At 36.7% G+C, this 11,393-nt stretch overlaps 2 protein-coding genes across 2 annotated transcripts in view; one reads left to right on the forward strand and one right to left on the reverse strand.

Annotated features, from left to right (window-relative positions):
* Window positions 1–6,167, reverse strand: part of LOC113674304 (translin-associated factor X-interacting protein 1) — a 12,727-nt gene extending 6,560 nt beyond the window's left edge. The window contains exons 1-7 of the mRNA XM_089199774.1: window positions 6,017–6,167; window positions 4,831–4,969; window positions 4,247–4,468; window positions 3,210–3,344; window positions 2,527–2,596; window positions 2,130–2,187; window positions 1,631–1,667 (exon numbers count right to left, since the gene is read on the reverse strand). Of these exons, the coding sequence (XP_089055900.1) occupies window positions 1,631–1,667; window positions 2,130–2,187; window positions 2,527–2,596; window positions 3,210–3,344; window positions 4,247–4,468; window positions 4,831–4,969; window positions 6,017–6,150 (795 nt within the window). The 5' untranslated portion in view covers window positions 6,151–6,167. The remainder of the gene's footprint in view (window positions 1–1,630; window positions 1,668–2,129; window positions 2,188–2,526; window positions 2,597–3,209; window positions 3,345–4,246; window positions 4,469–4,830; window positions 4,970–6,016) is intronic.
* A 644-nt stretch (window positions 6,168–6,811) lies between these two features.
* On the forward strand, window positions 6,812–11,302 carry LOC113674219 (glutathione S-transferase theta-1). Its single transcript, XM_027190692.2, has 4 exons — window positions 6,812–7,073; window positions 7,916–8,046; window positions 9,250–9,369; window positions 9,975–11,302. Exons 1-4 carry the CDS (start codon window positions 6,981–6,983, stop codon window positions 10,342–10,344), a joined length of 714 nt encoding a protein of 237 aa, XP_027046493.2. The 5' UTR covers window positions 6,812–6,980; the 3' UTR covers window positions 10,345–11,302.
* Window positions 11,303–11,393: the final 91 nt, after the last annotated feature.

Consider the following 11,393-nt stretch of genomic DNA (forward strand, 5'->3'; position numbering starts at 1 on the left):
TTCTTAAAATTTCCCCAAGTACTTGAGTTAATTATCCTGTAAGACCACAGTTTTATATTTCTTTTACCTTTATATTTATTATTCTCTCAACAACAAAAAAAATATGAGCAAAATGAAGACGTTCTTCACTGACTCTCAGCCTGGGTATATTCTTAGTACGTTCGTAACATTTTGGTTAATCTCAGCCTAAACGTTCCAATAAAAAAGGTCCATAAAAGGGTGTAATTTAATATGGTGATTGTTACAGTTTCGAAAACACAAAACACAACTACCAAACAGAACAAAGGTTATTATCATTATAAACCAATAAGAAATCAAGGTACCAATAGGCAACCTGCTTAAAGAGCGGGAAAACGCATTTGACCACGTGGGGATTGGTTCAAACTGTGGCGCGAGTATTCTGGACCAATCACAGAGCAAAAACGGAGCAATCTAGGATCAGTTTCGATATTCGATTACAAACTGCTCCAAATGCATGCGCACAAGCACCAGTTTGGGTAGAAAGTAAAGGAAATACTAACGTTAGTCGTAACGCGGGTTTGTTAGGTCAAGGCGATTCCTCAGTATTTACACTTCGCGTCCTCTACTGTTCATAAAAATCAAGTCGAATAAGCGCGTGCACATTCCGAGAACACGGTATTGTTTTTCAATCAATGGACCAGGTGAAGAGGAACGATTGTCTTTAGCTCTTGAACGAGCACGGTGACCTATAGTTTTTACTGCATACCTTTGGTGTACAGATTATCTCCTTTTAAGGGAAAAAAAGAACTAACAAACAGTTTGCACGAAACCCTTTATTCGAGGATGCAAATGATGACCTTGAAAGCAACGACTCGAGGAACATTCTGAGTTGATGTCGTTTTAAAATTGCGTGATTTTTGCACAATATGTAAATCAAATTGCTCCATACTCTCGAGACTTTCTACCCATCAAGTTTTTTTCAATTCAAGTGTTACTTTAAAAACCCTCGCTTCCAGCTACCGCAAAATGTACCGTGAACCGATGACATAACGCGCGTGATTAGTGTAAGTACAGGCATCAACGGGGTAAATTTGGCTCATCATATCTCTACAATAAACACGTTGACCTATCTTTTTTATTATATTTTTAGAGACAGACATTGTAAGGAAAGTTAAAAAAAATTGTACGACAACTTTTTCTTCCGAGGGATCAACTTAAGTACAGGCGAGCGACAAAGTGACTCCACGCCGTGTAAACTCTGGGAGCAAGGCGTGCTAAAGAAATAAAAAACGTGCCGAGTGCATTGTTGAGTTATAACAATTTTTAAGAACACAAGAGAAGTGCGGAGAAAGACGAGCCGAAGGCTCGACAATGCTCGAGGAACAAGTTTTTTTATTTCTTTTATGAAAAGTATCGTGAATTGCGCGCGCTCGTACCGATGACATAGGCTGCGTGCATTATATCTCAACAGTGCACCCGTGTGACGTAAGGCGCGTGCTTTATGGAAATATAATGAGCTCGTTCTGACCAATCACGGCGCGCGCATTTCTCTGAACATTTTATAATCAGTTATAAACTCGTGCGATGAACAACACGGAGAAAGTTTGATTCTCTGGGATTGTTAAATTGGGTTTCGTTCCCATGATATTTCCCTTCATGTAAACATTACCTTCTCTACTTGAACTTGGAGTGACACTTGTTCCTCTCTACCAAAACAGAATTTTAAGAAAGTAATTAAAACTTCGTTCAAATTGGACAGAATCACAGCCTAGTATTACATTAAAAAAAACTGCAAACATTTATTCCAAGAAAATTTTCCTTTACCGAATGCGCCTTGGAACCTGACGAAAACGCACATGTAAACGCTGCATAGCCAGGAAAGGTGTCATTAAGAACAACAGTAAAGTGTAAATGTAAACCTTCACATAGCAAAGCCAAGCATGGCAAATAAAAGAACTCAAACGATGCAGTAATCCTTCACAAATGCAATGTATTTCTAAACACGTTCCTGATGCCTCTGGTATATCGTCTAAATGAACTTTTGGAATCAACTTCTCAAAAGTTGTTGGTGTCTCTTGTCATTTTCAATAACAAAGAGTGTTGAACAATTAGAAAGTACACCAACAGTATGCACAGCAATATAAAATCACACTCCTTTTACAGTTTACCTTAGTTTTGTTATTATATTTTGAAGTCTTTGATTCTCCTTCTTCATCTCCAGCATATCTGGATGAGTAAGAAAGTAAAACGTAACAGATAAACATTTGGGAGTCCATGGATGTCCATGTCAAACAACATGTCGTGATGAATCGCACAAATTATTTCATTAGTAAACAGATGTCAAGAGAATATTATTTTTGTTAACCAGCATCTCAGAAAAAAAATCTGCAATTTGTAATTGGCAACACAAGACACATTGCCTCTCAATGATACCTACCGTGTATGTCAGAATTAATGTTCTTTTAGGCACATAATTTATTAATTTATTAACCAAAATGACATATATACTGCATGTTGTGTTTTGAAAACCCACAGTTCAACAAATACATGTAAGTGAAACATCACCTGATTTCTCTTCCTGTTTGACAGCTAGAAGTTTCTTTTCACATTGCTCAGATACTGTGACTAGCATGCTCTGAGAAAGATGACAAATGCAAGTGATGATAGGTTTTGGTCCAACAAAACATATACAGCTTTACAGAGCCCCATTCCCTCTTCTATGGCATTAGAATGACGTCAAACTTGTTACCCCTTTGTTTGGAATTTTCTGACTTTTTATTTTAGCCAAATGTTGTGGTTTGTTTAACAAGTTTTAGAAATACATATTTTCTATAGAGTTTGGACTCTAGCCCCTTCTTTCCATAAAAGAATGTGTCACAACACAAACTGCATGCAAATAAAATGACAAATTTCAAAAAATCTACATTGCTTGATCACGTGGTGGTCTAGAATATAGCTAATTTTAAGCAATTAACTTTAATTTAATTGTCTCATCTCCCCATTTGCTTTGATGAAGGGCTACTACTCAAAACATCAGCTTAAAAACTCTTTAAGGTGGCCAATTTATGTTTATCAATAATTGATCACACCAAATTACCTTGTTATACTCTCCTACTGATGCAGCACCCCAGTTTCTTTAGAAACTTACCCCCTTTACTTAAAAAATGGTACCTTAGTCAGACTTTTATGATTGAAATATAAAGTACATATAAATAACCTGCAGTATAATCAATTTTAGATGGAAGTACCTTCAAAGGTTCCAGTTCCCTGATCTTCTCTCTCTGATGAATCAACATCATCTCATACTCATGCTTTATTGCTGATAACAGAGGCTTGTAAGTCTTGAAGTCTTCTATTAAATATTCAAATACCTCCCTAAAAGCCTGAGAGAAAATATAACAAAACAACTTTAAAAAAATCATTGTGCTCAATATTATCATCGTCATTCTCCATAGTAAAAGACATACACAAGTGTTATGATTTTACCCACCATTTCACCATTTAACCCATTACACCCTAACACCAGAATACAAATTCTCCATACTGTTCTATATACATTTCTTAAGGTGCAGACAAGGAGACTTTGCGTTAAAAATCAAGAACTTCTTTAGGTGATGATCATTTCATTTACTTTAGTGACCTTAATGTTTAAATAAAGGGGTGAAATTGTAAGGAGAACATAGATACTGGTCACTCTTATTAGTCTAAGGGTGAAGGATGAAATGTAAATAAATCAAATGATAGAAACAAACATTCCATAATGACTACCATAAAACCTGTGCTTTTTTACCTAGTGGTAGATAGGTTTTTCACATTTTAACTATCTATTAAATTTTTTTTAACCCTCTAACTCCCAAGATCTCATCAGTAATTCTCCTTACTGTCTACCGAACAGTCTTTGTGATGCTAGTTTGGAGAATTTGGGATTGGATTGACTTATAATCCCCTAATTGATATTTTTCTTTATTCTCATCGCTTGCCTTCTTGATATTGTATTGATATTGTAAGGAGAGATTCTGTCTTGGTCACTCATGGGGGTTCAAGGGTTAAATTGTTTTTTTCCAGTCTACATGTACCCTACCTTTAACTTACTCTTCAATTTATGTTTTTTTCATTTTTGAGAAATCATGAAAGAATTGATGTCCCATACAAAATAGTGTTCTTTTACGAATAGTTGACCTGAGCCAGTTGACATGTCAATCCTATGCTCCTCTGCTTAAATCAACATGTACGTAAATAAATGTATGTTTAGGAAAAAACATATTATTTTCAATAAGAAACACACCTGTAATCTTTTTTCACTTGGAACCATTTCTGCATAATCTAAAGAGCGCAATTCTTTTTGCAAGAAAGCCTCTAATTGTTCCAGGAACTTTGGCTTATGCACTCCCTTTGGCATGAATTCATTACTCTGTTTGGCCACCCCAGGGTTGAGATCTGGGGCACTGGGACCAAGAGCATGTGCTGGCCATGTGTCCAAAGTCCCTGCCCTGGTGTCTATATAGGGCTAAAAGAAATAGAAAGAAAGAAAATGTATTTATAAACTACAAGATGCCTGAAGCATTGACATGGGATGCGTTTGTCATTATCTACAGTCATTCTGGTTTTACATGAAAAATAATAAATTCAATTGCTGACTCCTAAAAATTCAGGAATGAAACAGAAAAATAAAAGCAGAAAAAACAACACAATATTATGTGACATCATCCATCCAAGCAGTAACCCTATATAATGGATTGAATATACATGTATAGGACTCAATACATTAACCCCCTTAAAACAGGTGTATATACTTTTACCTAGTAGTCGGATATATCAAGTATCAAAAGGAATTCATAACCAATAGATCTACTGAAAGAAGGACAGTACCTGCAGTACAGCCGCTGAAGGGAGAGCAAACTTTGTACTACCAGATGGGCCAGTCAGGCTATAACTTGATCCACTCAGTCCAGTGTACTGTTTTACAGTTTTGCCATTTGTGTTGGGTTGAGGATATGTTGTCAGGGAGCTTTGGAATGAATAAGTCAGAACACACTTCTGAGTCAATTCATTAAAGTTTTAGCCAGCCCTTATGTGCTACTTGAGTGCTTACGATTTCAATTGAGTGAAAGTCGACGAGGGAAAAATCCTAGTCAGCAACCATACTAAGAAACCTGAAGAAAATAATCTGGTGTTTTAAGATAAAACTAGGTTACTCACTCTAGTTACCTGATAGCATGGAATGGATAATAAATAGCAAAGTTAATAAGACTGCAGCATTTTTAATAGAACACTTGAAGATTTAAAATAATGGTGCATACCTACTGGTTGTATTTGGTGGCATGCATTTATGAAGATATTCCCTGTTAATACTAGCATCTTACAAGATTCATTATCATTTTAAAGTAACCTTTACACTCTTAGGAGTCCACAAAACAGTATATGTTCTAACCTTACAATATCTTTCATGCTCACTGAATTGTCAAAACTTAAGTTAGAAGAAATTTACCACAGAGAGTGCAGAGAAATGACATTTATAGTTTTTGTGTGAAGGCTGTGTAAGCAACTATAAGGAGGAGAAAGCTACATAACACACGGATCATGCAATTCTAAGGAATTTACGTTCCAATATTCCATTTAAAAACGTAAAAAAGAGGATTTATTGAGGGAAAAATTTTCAAAATCCCACTAAACCCATAATCGCTTTCAGTAACTCACGGTCTCACTTAAGTTTCAAGATTCCCTCTGGACAACTTGGACATTGTATTTAGTAAGATCTTTGGTATTAAAATCCATATGTGCCGAGGGCTTATATCGAATAAACTACAAACAATTAGTCTTACAGCTGTATGTGCATGTAGGAATCTGAAGTACGATCCTTAGAAGGTAGATATCTGTGTTTTACTTAGCCTAAAATCCTACGAATATCCAAAAATGCCAACTAAATAATTTCTGGTTTGTACGACTTAGTACAACTCTCGATTGCCGTCTTCACTTTCTTCCATTCCAGTTGATTACGAGAGGGAGGACCAGATTGCACGATGCGTCCTAAAAATAGCTAACAATAGACACTTACGGTGGTAGAGGGGGCAGTTTCGTGTGCGACATGATGCTGCTTCCTACAACATTCGGTTCATCATCCAGCATGAGATCTACACTGCAACCTCTGCGGCCATTTTGTTTTGTTGACTTGGTAACCGTTGCGACCATGAAAACTGATTCCCAAGCTTCTCGCGTCCACGCGTTCTTCGTTTTCTTTGTTCCCAATCTCTCTCTTTCGGAAGTGTACTTTTTGCCTCCTTTTGCCTCCTTATGTAATCATTGTTGCAAACAAATTCACCAATCTTACAGTTTAAAGAAACAATTCCGACAACGATGACGTATATTATTAAAAAACGAAAGGAAAGGAAAAAAGTTATGATAACAAAAGTTAGCTTAGGAAAACATGACCTATAAATTTTTAGCTATAGTTTTTTAAACATGATATTTTTTCTTCGTCATACGAAAATTGTAATTTTGTTTGCTCCAGATAAATCGGGATTATTGAATTCATAAATTATTTATTTCGGTCTATATGTCTTACCTATTTACTCGCGCAAGTTAAGTAAACGTTTTTTGTCATTCTGTTCGTTTTGTTTTGTTTTGTTTTGTTTTTTTTAATTTCTGTTTTGTCTGTTCGCTATTTATTTATAATTTTTAGTATTCTGCAAAAATTTTATCGTATCATTTCCACTGTTATTCAGTCGTTGATTATATAATTCTCTCTGCTGCAGTTAGAAACGTAATATCCAAAATGAATGACAGGTTTTTCAAAGCAAGGAAACTTCTTAACTTGTGACAGTTTATGCTTCTTCAAATATTCAAATGACGTGCGAAACGGTGGATGATAAATGACGTGTATTCAAAATGCAATTCTAACAACTTCCGCCCCGAAGCGATCATTAACGAAGCAAACCCATTCTCAACCGAAATTAGGCGGTATAATTTAAGATTTTTAATAGTTTTATTCTTCCAATTGACTAAATGGTTATGAGTGAACGATGTCCGCCGAAACAGATTGTAAAACTCCATTGAGGCTTCATCTCGTGCGAGTTTCGCCGTGTTGTCGAATGATCTGGCTGTATGCACTGCAGGTAAGGCCGGAAATTAAATATTCACAGCAACTCTTCGCGTAAACTTAAATTCTCTAATCGTAATGCAATCAGCTACGATTATATGGCCTCGGAAGAAAACAAACTTAACAATGGCAATACTGAAATATTACATTCGCACCAATCCAGCTGTAAAAAATTTCCTTCATTTAAAATGTGTATTTGGACTTGTAACAAGGAAACAAGTCTGGTGTTTTGTCGAAGTCTTTAATCCACAACCACTGCTTGCGGCATTCCTTCTTATGCTATGTCTTAAAAGCTTGTTTTAACTTAGAGCGGCCAAACTTTTTCGCTAATCGGTTATCCAATTTTGCAAAAAATCTCGCAGCCGGTATAATTTTATTCCTCGCTGTCATACTTTTCGCTAAAACATCTTGCAGAATCTCAGTACTCTCGCATAAGCTCAGACTTCGATAATCCGTCTTTCAAAAGGGTAGATTGCCACGATCAAAGGCAAGATAAATTGTTTATCATAAATCGAATAAATGTCTGGTGCGGAATGAAAATCGCATTTTATTCGTTATTTTACCAATTACAGTTTGTCCTTTTTGCATCTCATTTCAATTTCACAGTTGGCGATTTTACGGTCATTTGCACTTACAATTGAATTGGGTTTTTGAAGAATGTGGTAAAAAGTCAGAGGAAAATGAAAATAAGACTGCCAAAAACTCTAAAATGATTGATTTTTCCAGAAAAATATCATCTGTGAAAATTTAGAATCCATGAAATAATTCAAGTCCTCAATATTTCCTCTTCTTCGTTTTAATTTTGGTCCAGTGCATGTATGAGATACTTTACATTCTTGTTTCTTTGATCTCATCCAGCACAAAATACCTTGCGAATTAGCAGACGTTAATGTCTTTATGGGAGAACACCGTGAGCCGAAGTTCGTGGCGATGAATCCACACGAAGAAGTTCCGATACTGACTGATGGAAGCACAACGGTTTTTGGAGGGTTTGTGTCAGATTATTCTCACGTTTTATGGAGCTAGCCTTAGGCGACAAATTTGCATACATGTTTTTCAGTAATTAATTTTTAAAGTTATTTGACCAAAAAAACTTATTTTCCTCAGTCAATCGCGTGACGGACTGAGGTAAAAATGTTTCAACTGCTCCTGATTAAGGCCTACTCTGAGACCTTAAGTCGCCTTAAGTCGCCTAAAGTCACCTAAAGTCGCCCAAAGTCGCCTAAAGTCACCTTAAGTCGCCTTAAGTTTCCTTAGGTTGCTATTGGTTACGCAATGTCATAAGGGTTCCACCCTTCCCAATTGACCCTATCCACTCCACTCCAATCATAGTTTTCTGCAGCTAGAAAAGTAGTTGGAGAGACTGGAAAGGAAGTAGTTTTACGAAGGACCTTAGCATTTGGTTCTCAGTATGGTATTGGGGTGTTTTGTCTAACTGAGGCAGGAGAACAACAAATTGGTTGGGTCACTGAGAAGGACCCGTGCAATTTTGGATACTGTTGGAAAGGCAGGCGACTTGCCAAACTTTCATGCCAAAATTGACGGTGCAAGTGCCAAAAATATGGGAGATAAGTTTACCAAGATAACAATTTTTATAATTTGTGGAGCTTTGTGAAATAATAAATACGCGTAAATAATCATGTTATCTTTAATTAATTATGTGGAAAATTTATGGATAGTTTCATCAAAGTTGTGTCTCTTTTCTTAAATTAAAAATTTTTGGCACTATGTGTATATTTATGATAGGTTTGCTTGATGTTGGGCATATAGCCCATGATGTTTTCCTGGCTATTTATTTACTAGCTTTGACTGTATAATTTTATAATAGCTGTTGTGGTAATTCTGTCTGAACATTTTTAGCTAAATTGGTTTGAAATATGGATATTTTAGACTACGGTGACTTATGAGCATACCAAATAACCGAAACGACTGTTGTGTTTATTGCAAGGGATTCTGTAGACATTTTAAAAGTTTATGGAGAGACTGTTGCTAACTTTGGTTTTATCGCTTCAGTCAAATAAAATCGCTTTAAGTCGCCTCAAGTCGCCTTAAATCGCCTAAAGTCGCAATATTTTTTGTGCCGATTTTGCTAAAGTCACCTCAAGTCGCCTTAAATCGCCTAAAGTCGCCTAAAGTTACGGCGACTTAAGGTCCTAGAGCGCAAATAATTTTGATCTCATTCCATCTTTTAGGATAGCGATACTACGTTACTTTGCTCAGAAATACACAGACTTTGCCGGCTGGGGAAAAACAAGCGAAGACCGCTACAGGGTGCATTCAGTTCTAGACTGGGCCAGCTCCAAGTTGTTAGAGTAAGTTTGAATGATGCCACCACTTTTGTGTTTATAGGTTTTCGGACCTTTAATGGTGCTTGCCCTTGGGAACTTTGACCAGAAAATCATCGCTAGATAAAACCGTTGATTATTGTTGCTTCATTGCTCCATGCATGCTTTTTGATATGAAAGAGGAACTCAGAGTTTCAACCAATTAGATTTAAGGCTTGTTTAAAGTAATCGTTCAAATTGCAGGAAAATGAAAGACAAAGAGTATCATGTGGCAAATTTTGCAACTTTTGTTTCTTAACTCTTACTTTTTCCCCAAAAAAAATGGACATTAATTTAATTTCAGACCGGCTCAGTATTGCATCAATAAAATGTTTGAACTGACCAAGTCCTGTATTTAGTCGGCAATTTTGAAATGAATGTAATAAAGTAGTAATTGAACCTCGTGTCGTGCAATTTTGGTCTGAAATCATACGCGTGATTTCAAATCGAACTTGCGCTGCGCGCTCGTTCGATTTTGAAATCACGCGTATAATTTCAGCCCAAATTGCATTTCACTCAGTTCAATTACCATTATAAATCTAATCGCAACCTTTCCATCATGATTACTCTTCTGTGGTTTTTCTTAAATGTAGTGTTCTAGGCTACAAATACGTGTATCCTCAGTTGCTGGAAAGATATCACCTTCCGAACGAGGCCGCCACAGAGGAACTAGTCGATAAAGGATTGTCAGAGGCCAGTGAACTCCTAGAAGCCTTAGAGAACTACTATCTTGGAGACAATCCATTCTTGTGCGGATCTGAACTAACTGTGGCTGATAGTTACGTTGCAACCATCCTATGTCAGGCAGAGTGGGTTGACTTTGACTTCAAACTCTGGCCCAGGCTCTGGGAGTGGCTAACGAGGGTCAAAGGTCAAGAACATTGGCGCGAGGTGCATTCTAAGCATGACGAGTTCCTCCAGAAGCTTAAGAAAGATCACTCCATTGAAAGTGACTCGTCTTGAAGCAGCTCAATATACTAACTGCATTTACAACGTCTTAATGTTCAACGACAATCATAGCGTAGGAAGTTTCCACCGTCCAACAGAAAAAGTAGGTGCACGCTGCGTACGTGTGTCTAGTACAAATTGAAATAACTGTATTAGTAAATAATTACATGCTTACAGCCTTTCTGCACTTTCAGTCTGTTTCAAGGGTATGCTGAATAGATATCAATGGGTGCATAAGTTAACCAAAGAGCAGTAGTTTTCAAAGAATTTTTCTGCATAAACTATGTAACAGTTAGAATAAGATTTCGGAGTTTTCTAAGCAAATCGATCCACGGGAGGGTTTCTAAACTAATCAGATTATGACTACCAAAGAACAGAATTTTGCAAATATTTAAGAAATAGCAAATATAATTTTAAAATAAGATCAGTTTATGGGAACGGAAATAACGAAAAGATATCAACATGGGGATTTCCGTAATATATTTAATTCTGTAAACCAAAGAAAGATACAATCTGGGTACAATTCGCGATGGCATTCCGATTATATTTGAAGCATTACCATTTCAGGCATAGAATATAAAATGGATGCACGAATCACAAAAGGTCAATTGTAGATGTGAAATGTGAGCGCGTATGATCGGAACTCTATTCTGTATCAATAAATTACAAAAGACTGGTTTACTCTCCGAAATAATCTTGCTTCGCCACCTCAGGCTCTCCTTAAGATACGACAATATACAAAACGCATGGTTTCTACGACGATAAGCTTTCTCGTAACGTTTGCTTTTTCGAATTCAATTGGTTCCGAATATCTCAAGGAGTTTCGCTCATCAGAAGAAATTTCCGACTTATCACATCAGGTCCTACGACAAAATATCGATGTCGCCACGCCACCTCACTCGTGTTACGCGATTACCTCATGTAAGCCTGTCATGTACGGTAAACTTCAAATAAACTATAACAGCATTACGTCATTTGTTGACGCACCTACTGAATCCTTTACTGCTCTTGCAAGGTGTCTGGTTGCTTCGCACTAGACATGAAAACTAACTTGTGAAAGATAG

The sequence above is a fragment of the Pocillopora damicornis genome, chromosome 3, assembly GCF_964200805.1.
Source record: "Pocillopora damicornis chromosome 3, jaPocDami1.2, whole genome shotgun sequence".
Taxonomy (NCBI): domain Eukaryota; kingdom Metazoa; phylum Cnidaria; class Anthozoa; order Scleractinia; family Pocilloporidae; genus Pocillopora; species Pocillopora damicornis.